We start from the raw sequence: 12,807 nt of genomic DNA on the forward strand, positions 1-12,807 counted from the left end.
CCCAGTCTAATCACACAAGTTCTCAGCAGCAGAGAACCTTTCTTTGGGTCAGAAAGAGATGTGATGATGGAAGAAGGGTCAGATATGATGCTGCTGGCACTGAAGGTGGAGGAAGGGGCCACAAGCCAAGGAACAGGGGCAACCTCGAGAAACCAAAAAGGGCAAGGAAATGGCTTCTCCCTGTAGCCTTTAGAAGAGAACACAGCCCTGTCAACACCTTGATTTTAGCCCAGTGAGACCCATGTCGGACTTCTGACCTACAGAACTGTAAGATAAGAAATTTGTGTTTTAAGCAGCTACTTTTGTGGTCTATTTCTATGGCAGCAATAGAAAACCAATGCACTCTCGTGCTTTTACACATCCTATGGTCTGAGAGCCTCTGCCCCATAAATCCACTCAACTACATGAGTTTCACATGCCATGTGGCCTTTAACCAATGACCTCCTCGTTCTGGCTGCTGTTACCACCTGCTTGATTCCCTGGTTCAAATTCTGAAGAGAGAGTGGATGAACAGATGAATACACAGGTCTGATTGGCCCCACTCATTGCTTTTCACTCCAGGACAATCCATAGGATTGGCTGTGCTAGGAGCAGATGCCAGTCTTCCTCTGGCCAGAGGGCCAGACTCCCAAGACAAGGTACATGGCCATATAGGAGAGAGAGGTCAGAGAAGACCGGGTGGAAAAGGCTGTGGGGTTGAGACCTAAAGATGGGCATGGGTTTGCCAGGACATGGAGGGTGCAGGGAGGATTCCAGACACTTACGCTTAAGAGAATAGGCCCTTTGGGGGCAGGCAGGAAGCAGTATGGTATTGCTGGACTAAAACCTGTGGCAGGGGCAGCGGCTGCTCAGGGGAGGCGGCCAGGTCTCTGAGGGTTTTGTCTGCCAGGCTGAGGGGCTGCCCTTACTGTGTGGGCTGGAAAGCCAGGGAGAGGTGAAGACTGGCAGTGCTTTGGAGGCTGATTGCAGAGATCTGAAGCTGGGCAACAGGAGACACTTGTCCCCACTTCCTTGGCTCCGAATTCCCTGAAGCCAAAGTCTGGATTGACTTCAAGGCCAGGCTGGAAAAGGGAGAAAGGAAGGAGAGAAGGTTCCAGAAGAGGAAGAGAAGTGTTGATACACAGAAGACACAACTGGGCCAGGAACTTTTATTGTGAGAACGTTCTTTTGAAAAGGATCCTTTTGTCAAAGGCCTCTTGTGTTTGCAGCCCTTAGAAAGCGAATTCTGAGAATTATTTCAGCCTGATTAAGCTTGCTGGTATCTCAAAATAGTGAAATATTGTAATTACAAACAATAATAAAAAAAATATGTAATTACAAATAATACCAAACTGCAAAATAAGCATAAGAAAAGTCCCACGAAGTTCTGATTTTGCTACTTTTTCAATTCCAAATTCTTTCCCTAGGAAGTTTGTGCTGAGCCTGGCCTGTGGTGGGGAAGGAGGCCTGGGGCACAGCCATTGGACCTGCCTCTGGGATCTGGACCTGATGCCCAGTGAGTAGCCCGCAGGTTGCATCCCCCACTGGAACACCCCTGGGAACTCAGGTGGGAGCAGCGGGTACAGGGGCCAGTGTAGAGTCGGGGCTTGGACCATCAGGCCTAGACCAGCACAGTGAGGCACATTCATTCATACACAGGAGTTGGATTTGCATTCTGAAAAGGTAGCACACATGACAGGCCAGGAAACCTGGCAGTGGCCATGCCACAGAGGGAGGCCCAGGCTGCAGCTGCTGAAAGGGACTCATGCCCCTCCCAGCTGTGCCAACTGAGGCCCCTCACGTTGCTGTGTGCCAGAGTTAGTTAAGAAGACACTGGAAGGCTGGGTGCAGTGGCTCACCGCTGTAATCCCAGCATTTGGGAGGCTAAGGTGGACGGATCACGAGGTCAAGATATTAAGACCATCCTGCCAACATAGTGAAACCCTGTCTCGACTAAAAATACAAAAATTAGCTGGGCGTGGTGGCGCGCAGCTACTCAGGAGGCTGAGGCAGGAGAATCACTTGAACCCAGGAGGCAGAGGTTACAGTGAGCTGAGATCATGCCACCGTACTACAGCCTGGTGACAGAGCAAGACTGTCTCAAGAAAAATTTTAAAAAAACAAAAAGACACTGGAGGTAGGAAGATTTCTGTTCTATATCAGGACTTTGGAAACGAGGTAGATTCCTTTAGTTCTGTGGAAACCCAGGATTAGTATCACCAGAGTGAGGGTGACAAGGTTAGTGGGGATGCTCGCACAGTCTGAGAAATGAATGGACTGTTTGGCATCAGTCCTTTCCCCTTTACCGATTTTAAAAATTTAAGGGGGAGAAAATATTTCAGCATGAGACCTCAGTTCCTGAGGAAAATAACACTATTCCTCCATCCTTAGTATTCACTTAAACAAATGTTTAGCTAAAACCTTATTAAAAACTTTAAGCCCACCCAGGCACAGAAGGCTTTGCTTTTACAGCAGCTAAGGTATGTTTTCATTACCCCATGAGTGATGCTAATGCACTGTAAATAGTTCTTTATTATGAGTTTATGTAGTGCTTGGTGCCTAAAATAAATTTCATTTAAATATTTAAAATAACTCCTGAATATAAGCAATTTATTCTGATTATTGATAAAATAACATTCACATTCAAACCTATAAATCTGAGAAATCACTATTCCATATACACAGGAGGCCACAGTCAGTAGTCTAATAGTGCTGCTTACCAGAGTAATATAAACTTCTTTCAGAAATAGGGAACAATTCTAGATCACCCATGGTGAGAAATAAGTGCTCTTCTCTTAGGCCAGCGACACTTCCGATTGGGTCTTGACATCCCACCTATGGGCTGGTGTGTGCAACTCTCATTTCTACTTCCCTCCCCAGTTTTAAGAGTCACTGCGTCACACAAAAGCTGCAGCATCGGCCAGGCACGGTGGCTCATGTCTGTAATCCCAACACTTTGGGTGGCCAAGGCAGGTGGATCACGATGTCAGGAGTTCAAGACCAGCCTGGCCAACATGATGAAACCCTGTCTCTACTAAATATACAAAAATTAGCCGGGCATGGTGGCACATGCCTGTAATATCCCAGCTACTTGGGAGGCTGAGGCAGAGAATTGCTTGAACCCAGGAGGTGTAGCTTGCAGTGAGCCGAAATCGCACCACTGCACCCCAGCCTGGGAGGCGGAGCTGGCAGTGAGCCGAAATCACGCCACTGCACCCCAGCCTGGGCAACAGAGCGAGACTATCTCAAAAAAACAAAAAGAAAATAAAAAAGCTGCAGCATCCCACACAAGACCCTGCTGATCTTCTGGGCTGTTATGTGGCCCATCTACCAGCACCCTGTTGGTGTGCTTTTCAATAGGTCTTAGCCTCACCCACTTTATTCAAGCCTACTGTGGCAGGTACCTTTGTCGAACTTGAGCCTAACCGTCCCACTGGCCAGGGTCCTGCTCGTCGCTGTCCTCCTCAGAGCCAGCAGACACCCTCTTGATTCTCTGGAGTGCAGCCTTGATGCTCCTCTCAAGGTCACTAGTGTGTCTGCTGCTAGTTGGTTTGCTGCTGAGGTTTTGGCCAAGATCAGGGTGAACTTTCTTCAGTTTGACCCCTTGCCTTATGGCAGCCAGAATGTGCTCATTGATTGAGGCGTGGGGAGGGCGCACCGCCGGCACTTCCACCTTCCGGAGAGGAGCTCTGCCATGCCTTAAGGAGGCCAACACTTCATCCATAGATCCTGAAATTGAGTAAGCAGAGCTAGTACCATCAAGAAAACACATTCCCTTCCCAGAACATTATTGCTATGAAATTGTTAAATCTCACATCAGTTAACACCATGATTTAAACAAACAATCACTTCGTTAAGCAAATGCCTTGATTACCTGCTAAAGATAAGCCTCCTGGTTGAATCCAGGATAGCTGAATAGCTCATGTTTTAGCTTAACCACTTTCTTTCTGCTAACTTCTTCAAATCCATAGCCACTGACAGGAACAGGCATGCACAACTTTTGTTAGAATTACTGTTTTTCAAGACAAATGTGATCTGTCCCTCCCATCCTGAAGAGAGTTACGGTAGCCTGGGGTGGAAGAGTCTCACCCACTGTACATGACCTCTGAAGGATACCTCTGAAGCTGTATCTCCATTACCCTGTCCAGCTAAAAATCTTTTTAAAAAATTTTTATCCTGCTCAATTTAACTTCGGTCTTGGCTATTAGTCAGTGATGACTCATTCTATGACAATGAAGTGAGTAGGTTTCTACACATGAAAAGGCTTAAAATAAAACTTTAACCGGCAACTCAATGAACCACCACCGGAGGGGTGGCACTGGCACATTTTTCTATATATAATGTGTTTAATTCCATCTACATTACCCTGAGGTGGCTTACATACTTTATTTTTGAGTATGTGAAATGCTGTCAAAACACAAATTAGATCAGAGCTTCAAGGCGTTGGTGAGGAGAAGCTATTTTTCACTCTGGCACCTGGAGACCCCTGAGAGGGTAAAATCTTTTATCGCCCACTGGAGACAGGCCTGACTGTGGCCACTAATTTAGAGATCTTCCAGGTAAGGCTTCAAGATTAATAATCAATTCTAGTTCAGGATTGAAAGGCCATGCTGTGGCTAACAAAAGGCTATTTTGCTTTGGATTTAAACCTATACCTCTTTATTACAATTTCCTTCTGGGGGTAATGAGACAAGTTTCACAATCAAGGGCATTCTCTGGTGCAAATTCACACTTTCTTTTTCTTTCCTGTGATTTAGCAGTGTTTGTGAGTTGAACAGAACTTCCCAAAACCGTGTGCATTAAATCTAGGATGGGAATGTGGCACCCCACAAAGATCTGCCCACTTCCAAAGTCCGATCTAGACACAGCCATGCAAACTCTTTACTTTTCATTCACAGGACAGTTGTTGCAAACCCCATGGAAACAGGCCATTGGGTCTCCACCTAGTATTTGGACATTTTCATTTGTACCTGGTTCTAGGTACAGTGAAGCTCTGAACTCAGAATAGCCAGATTGCTCAATTAACCAGAATCAGTTTGGAAATGTTATATCATTGATAACACCTAATACAGTAACCTTGCACAGTTTAGGTGGAGGTGCTTAAGCATACTTTTAAAAACAAATTTACATAAATTTTGTTAGGATATTCTAAAGTGCACACACACATACCCCAAAGCAATAGGCTTCAAGTCTAGGCAGATTTAGGCCATTCTCCTCAAAACTTAATGTCTAAAGCCATAATTCGAATTCTGAGAACTATAGCCCTATTAAAGAAATTGTCAAGAGCATTCAGTGTACTGCACTTGCCAAGACAAGTGGCCCACTTTTTCTTTCTGACCCATTACACTTTAGAAAGACTTCCAACAGTAAGGGTTCCCAGTGTGCTAGTCAGTCTGCAAGAACAGCCTTCTACATTCTGGCTAATACGCTTCTACAGTAATTTCCAACCAGTATTCTACTTAAAATACAAAAACTGGATTCTGTAAAGGACTCAGAGATGCAACAGTAAGCATAGTTTAAAACCGTATTGAAAAGTATTCCAATGGCAGAAATCAAATACATACTGAAGTCTTAAGAAACTTCAAATAGGTTGACAGTTTAACCACCTCAGAAATCCCAAGTCATGTGACCATTAAATGTATAGAGATGGTTTCTTCAAACTGAATTAAAATTTATGAAACCAGATTTAGGCTATACTATACTAACTGCAATGAAAGAATAATGATACTCAAGGCAGCGAATACTGGAATATTTTAAAGCTACAGAGAATTATAAAAATGATTTCCATTTGAAGATGATGGCTTCTGAAGCTAGAATGCTTCAACAGCTTAACAACTCTTGGGGAAGCAGGGACAGAATTCCAGTGGATTACCTGGACATGGAAAACTTTCCAAGGAGTCACGTGGTCTCTCTGCAGGTGATTCACACACTAGAGGAAGTGGCCGGTCATCTTTCACTGGAGCCCGGAAGCCTAAGTTCTGATGAGTTGCAGCTTGAGAGGATGAGGACAAAGCAGGGAGAGGAGGGGGTGGGGGTGGTGGTGGTGGAGGAGGAGGTGGTGGCAGTGACAGTTCCTCACTGGATTTGGAATGTGTTTGATCACCAACTGGAACAAAAACCTGGACAGGGATATTTCCATGACAGTCTTGACACTTGGGGCTTTTCACGTTACCAGCTTCCGATAGGGGAACACCTCTAGTTTTCCTAGAGGACGGGTGAATTACTGACACCGCCTGGGAAGCTGGCAAGCATGTCTGCTGGGAAAGGTCGCCTGGCAGGTTTGGAGCCACGGGTTCTGAGCCAGAGGTGTTTTGGACAGATTGAGCTAGGCGTTTCTGAAAATGAAAAACCATGGTGAGGAATCTGCCACAAGTGCAAACCATCAAAATGCTGAAACTTTCTAGAAATCTATAAACACATGTGTTTCTATGCATGGATGGTCTAATTCACAAAGTGGCTCCTTCTTGTTTGTACAGCCATCCTTGCTACCGAAGCCATTTTTCATGGATTAAAAGATAAGCATTTACATCCTTTGATCAAGTGTTACCTTCTCTGTAGTAAAATGAAGATACGAAAGCATACATATAGAGGAAAATAATCATCAATTTTTAGTATGGAAAATTAGAAATGCTAAAATACAAATAATAGGATATTAGTTGAAAAAAGTATGACAAATCTATTCAAAATATTAAGTAGCCGGCAAAAGAGCAAGACTCTGTCTCAAAAAAAGAAAAGCCATAAAAAGTGAAATAGTACAACGCCTGAAACATCTGAAAAAATCAGATGATACAGTGTTCACTGAAAACCAGATATAAAATATGTATTACGATTAAAAATGAAAAAAGTTCTATGAAGAATGCCAGCACAGTGGACATCCAAGTGGCAGCTATAACAGAGCCTGTGGATATTTCTTTTCTCTTACTTTTAGGCTTAGAGTTAATTTCATAATTAAGAAAATGTAAATTGAAAAAGTTCTGGTCTTTCATGTATTCATTTGATAAAGAAAAACCTAGCCCCACAAAGAGATAATCATGAGAGGATGTCCCTAAAGAAGACACTGATTAGCCAATAAAACATAAAATGTAATACTGTGAACTCATTAAAATGAACTAGCTCTATACATATTAACATGAATATATCTCAAAAACCTAAGTTAAAGAAACTGGCAAAGGATGCATTCAACATGACCCTGTTAATGCAAACACACACACACCATGCAATCTATGATAAACTCAAGGAGTATTTCCATTTCCCTTACATTCTACTCCTTTCAGGACAAATAGCAACATGGCAACAAGCCCCCAAACCTCCCTGATGCAGACACAGCCATGCAGCTGCCGTCCTGCAGCCTTCTGTCAGAGAGCATGCCAGCAGAATTAGAATCCCAGAAACTGGGCCAGAGGGCTAAACGCCAGTGGTCATCCAACTGATCTCCATCCAACTGATCAGGTCATCCCTGATGGGGTTCCCTGAACCACCCAAGGATGCTTTCTGTGGCATCCCGGCTGTAGCATGTCACTGTGACTCTGGACTGTTAAGTTCTGCCTTTATTTTTTTTGTAGAGACGGGGTCTCACTTTGTTGCCCAGGCTGTTCTCAAACTCCTGGGTTCAAGCAATCCACCTGCCTCAGCTTCCCAAAGTGCTAGGATTACAGGCTTGAGCCATGGCGCCTGGCCGAGTTCTGCCTTATATTGCACAGGCAGTCTGTCCACCCATGATAAATTAAATCCTTTACCTCGCACAGCCCTTCAGATATTCAAAAAACTTCCTTGATCTCAACAGATACCATGTATCACATGATCTTATTTCTAGTTTTCTCCCTCTCCTGCTTCCTCCCTTCCAAATGTGCTCAAACTGGCTATGTCCCCTTTAAGGGTGGCACTTCTTGGTAAACACAGAACTCCCTTATTCTACACAGGATGCCACTGTCCATACATCCCAAAAGCCCACAAGCTTTTGTCACACAGGTGGCTCATTAAGCTGAAGGAAACTGAATTCTCAAATTCTTTTACCCAAAATTTAAGCCACACAAACTTTCCTGTCACCCCATGCAAGCGCATACCTCCATAAGAGCTTTTTTGGACTAGAAAACCAGTAATGTATCGCAATTTTGGGTGAACATGTTAGCATTTAACTAATTGTTCCAGTTTCGTTGGGAGCTTAGGAGGCCTGATTCTGTCATTTTAAATCTGCCTACCCCTCCCATTTTCATATCACCCACACGCAAAAAAGTAATCTTCTGTATTGCCAAACAATTCCTTGATCTGAGTGAGGGCTGAGGAGACGGGCTGGCTGCCCTTGGATCCCTTCCTGTACCCTGACTCCATTCTGTTCATCGAAACTCTCTTGGTGATGGCGACCAGCCAGTTCCTCTCCACCTCACTGGCTCTGCATTTATCTAGTATTCAGGCAGCTCCTTCAATTCATGCTTTCCACTGCAGTTCACACCCAGGCCCCAATCCAGGGCAGTCACATCAGAATTTCTGTGGGTGGGGATGGGCCTTAGTACATAAAAGAAGCTCTCCAGAGGATCTGGATGTGTTGCCCAAGCTGAGAAGCCCTATGTGGCCCTGGAGTAAGACCTGGCTTCGACTGCTGCTGTTTAACCTTGAACTAAATTGTGTAACCAACTATTCCGAACCTTGGTTACTCATTTGTAAAGTGGTGATGAAGCTCTCTCACAAGGCTGTTTCAAGAACTAAGTGAGAGTGAATGTGAAGTGCCTAGCATGGTGCCGGGTATATGAAAAGCATCAGATACCTATTCCAGAATCTTTTCTGGGACAAAGTGGGTTATTTCCTTTTCTGGGGCTACAACAAACTTGGGTCTTTGTGATAGGGCTGGGGAATGAAGGCAGGTCTATGTTTTATAGTCAGTAAATTCAATGATATTCTTAAGCCCCTATTTACTTTTTTTTTTTTTTTTTTTGAGACAGAAGAATCTCACTCTGTTGTTCATGCTGGAGCGCAGTGGTACAAGTTTGGCTCACTGTAACCTCTGCCTCCCAGGTTCAAGTGATTCTTGTGCCTCAGCCTCCCAAGTAGCTGAGACTACAGGTATGTGCCACCATGCCCGGCTAATTTTTGTATTTTCAGTAGAGATGGGGTTTCACCACGTTGCCCAGCCTGGTCTCAAACTCATGGCCTCAAGCAATCTGCCCGCCTCAGCCTCCCAAAGTGCTAGGATTACAGGCGTGAGCCACCGTGCCTGACTCCCTACTTACATTGTTTTAAAAAACCTATTTACCGTTAGATAAATGTTTGAGGTGACCTGATTTCATCATTATACATTATATACCTGTATCAAAATATCACACTATACCTCATAAATATGTACAGTTATGTGTCAATTAAAAATAATAAAGCAAAAAATTATTTTTTGAATCTTCATAGCAGCTTTTTTTAATTAAATGAATTTATCTCTAATAATAAAGTCAAGAAATAGGAAAAAAATTACGGACTCAGGATCATTTTGTGGAGGAAATACAAATGTAGGCCTGTAACAGAGGGCATAAAAAATAACATTATCCTCATAAGTATATACTTTAAAAAAAAAAAAAAAAGAGAGAGGGGCGGAGCAAGATGGCCAAATAGGAACAGCTCCAGTCTCCAACTCCCAGCGCGAGTGACACAGAAGACCGGTGATTTCTGCATTTTCAACTGAGGTACTGGGGTCATCTCACTAGGGAGTGCTGGACAATCGGTGCTGGTCAGCTGCTGCAGCCCGACCAGCGAGAGCTGAAGCAGGGCGAGGCATCGCCTCACCTGGGAAGATCAAGGGGGAAGGGAATCCCTTTTCCTAACCGGGGGAACTGAGACACACAACACCTGGAAAATCAGGTAACTCCCACCCCAATACTGCACTGTAAGCAAACGGGCACACCAGGAGAATATACCCCACACCTGGCCGGGAGGGTCCCACACCCAAGGAGCCTCCCTCCTTGCTAACACAGCAGTCTGCGGGGATCTAACCACAAGGCAGCAGCGAGGCTGGGGGAGGGGCGCCCGCCATTGCTGAGGCTTAAGTAGGTAAACAAAGCCGCTGGGAAGCTCGAACTGGGTGGAGCTCACAGCAGCTCAAGGAAACCTGCCTGTCTCTGTAGACTCCGCCTCTGGGGACAGGGCACAGCTAAAAAATAACAGGGGAAGCAGCAGAGGCCTGTGCAGACGCGAACGACTCTGTCTGACAGCTTTGAAGAGAGCAGTGGATCTCCCAACACGGAGGTTGAGATCTGAGAAGGGACAGACTGCCTGCTCAAGTGGGTCCCTGACCCCTGAGTAGCCTAACTGGGAGACATCCCCCACTAGGGGCAGTCTGACACCCCACACCTCACAGGGTGGAGTACACCCCTGAGAGGAAGCTTCCAAAGTAAGAATCAGACAGGTACACTCGCTGTTCAGCAATATTCTATCTTCTGCAACCTCTGCTGCTGATACCCAGGCAAACAGGGTCTGGAGTGGACCTCAAGCAATCTCCAACAGACCTACAGCTGAAGGTCCTGACTATTAGAAGGAAAACTATCAAACAGGAAGAACACCTATACCAAAACCCCATCAGTACGTCACCATCATCAAAGACCAGAGGCAGATAAAACCACGAAGATGGGGAAGAAGCAGGGCAGAAAAGCTGGAAATTCAAAAAATAAGAGCGCATCTCCCCCTGCAAAGGAGCGCAGCTCATCGCCAGCAACGGATCAAAGCTGGTCAGAGAATGACTTTGACGAAATGAGAGAAGGCGGCTTCAGTCCATCAAACTTCTCAGAGCTAAAGGAGGAATTACGTACCCAGCGCAAAGAAACTAAAAATCTTGAAAAAGAGTGGAAGAATTGACAGCTAGACTAATTAATGCAGAGAAGGTTATAAATGAAATGACAGAGATGAAAACCATGACATGAGAAATACGTGACAAATGCATAAGCTTCAGTAACCGACTCGATCAACTGGAAGAAAGAGTATCAGCGACTGAGGATCAAATGAATGAAATGAGCGAGAAGAGAAACCAAAAGAAAAAAGAAGAAAAAGAAATGAACAAAGCCTGCAAGAAGTATGGGATTATGTAAAAAGACCAAATCTACGTCTGATTGGGGTGCCTGAAAGTGAGGGGGAGAATGGAAACAAGTTGGAAAACACTCTTAAGGATATCATCCAGGAGAACTTCCCCAACCTAGTAGGGCAGGCCAACATTCAAATTCAGGAAATACAGAGAACGCCACCAAGATACTCCTCCAGAAGAGCAACTCCAAGACACATAATTGCCAGATTCACCAAAGTTGAAATGAAGGAAAAAATCTTAAGGGCAGTCAGAGAGAAAGGTCGGGTTACCCACAAAGGGAAGCCCATCAGACTGACAGCAGATCTCTCGGCAGAAACTCTACAAGCCAGAAGAGAGTGGGGGCCAATATTCAACGTTCTTAAAGAAAAGAATTTTAAACCCAGAATTTCATATCCAGCCAAACTAAGTTTCATGAGTGAAGGAGAAATAAAATCCTTTACAGATAAGCAAATGCTTAGAGATTTTGTCACCACCAGGCCTGCCTTACAAGAGACCCTGAAGGAAGCCCTAAACATGGAAAGGAACAACCAGAACCAGCCATTGCAAAAACATGCCAAAATGTAAAGACCATCGAGGCTAGGAAGAAACTGCATCAACTAACGAGCAAAATAACCAGTTAATATCATAATGGCAGGATCAAGTTCACACATAACAATATTAACCTTAAATGTTAATGGACTAAATGCTCCAATTAAAAGACACAGACTGGCAAACTGGATAAAGAGTCAAGACCCATCAGTCTGCTGTCTTCAGGAGACCCATCTCACATGCAGAGACATACATAGGCTCAAAATAAAGGGATGGAGGAAGATCTACCAAGCAAATGGAGAACAAAAAAAAGCAGGGGTTGCAATCCTAGTCTCTGATAAAACAGACTTTAAACCATCAAAGATCAAAAGAGACAAAGAAGGCCATTACATAATGGTAAAGGGATCAATCCAACAGGAAGAGCTAACTATCCTAAATATATATGCACCTAATACAGGAGCACCCAGATTCATAAAGCAAGTCCTTAGAGACTTACAAAGAGACTTAGACTCCCATACAATAATAATGGGAGACTTCAACACTCCACTGTCAATATTAGACAGATCAACGAGACAGAAACTTAACAAGGATATCCAGGAATTGAACTCATCTCTGCACCAAGCGGACCTAATAGACATCTATAGAACTCTCCACCCCAAATCAACAGAATATACATTCTTCTCAGCAACACATCACACTTATTCCAAAATTGACCACATAATTGGAAGTAAAGCACTCCTCAGCAAATGTAAAAGAACAGAAATTATAACAAACTGTCTCTCAGACCACAGTGCAATCAAACTAGAACTCAGGACTAAGAAACTCAATCAAAACCACTCAACTACATGGAAACTGAACAACCTGCTCCTGAATGACTACTGGGTACATAACGAAATGAAAGCAGAAATAAAGATGTTCTTTGAAACCAATGAGAACAAAGATACAACATACCAGAATCTCTGGGACACATTTAAAGCAGTGTGTAGAGGGAAATTTATAGCACTAAATGCCCACAAGAGAAAGCAGGAAAGATCTAAAATTGAAACTCTAACATCACAATTAAAAGAACTAGAGAGGCAAGAGCAAACACATTCAAAAGCTAGCAGAAGGCAAGAAATAACTAAGATCAGAGCAGAACTGAAGGAGATAGAGACACAAAAAACCCTCCAAAAAATCAATGAATCCAGGAGTTGGTTTTTTGAAAAGATCAACAAAATTGACAGACCGCTAGCAAGACTAATAAGAAG

The 12,807-nt window shown here is 44.0% G+C and overlaps 1 protein-coding gene across 1 annotated transcript in view; it reads right to left on the bottom strand.

Moving 5' to 3' along the window:
- Positions 1 to 2,372: 2,372 nt before the first annotated feature.
- The window catches only part of WHAMM (WASP homolog associated with actin, golgi membranes and microtubules), a 31,595-nt gene continuing 21,160 nt past the window's right edge, over positions 2,373 to 12,807 (bottom strand). Inside the window, exons 9-10 of the mRNA XM_023194292.2 lie at positions 5,852 to 6,314; positions 2,373 to 3,708 (exon numbers count right to left, since the gene is read on the bottom strand). Of these exons, the coding sequence (XP_023050060.1) occupies positions 3,401 to 3,708; positions 5,852 to 6,314 (771 nt within the window). The 3' untranslated portion in view covers positions 2,373 to 3,400. The remainder of the gene's footprint in view (positions 3,709 to 5,851; positions 6,315 to 12,807) is intronic.

This window comes from Piliocolobus tephrosceles, chromosome 6, assembly GCF_002776525.5.
Source record: "Piliocolobus tephrosceles isolate RC106 chromosome 6, ASM277652v3, whole genome shotgun sequence".
Taxonomy (NCBI): domain Eukaryota; kingdom Metazoa; phylum Chordata; class Mammalia; order Primates; family Cercopithecidae; genus Piliocolobus; species Piliocolobus tephrosceles.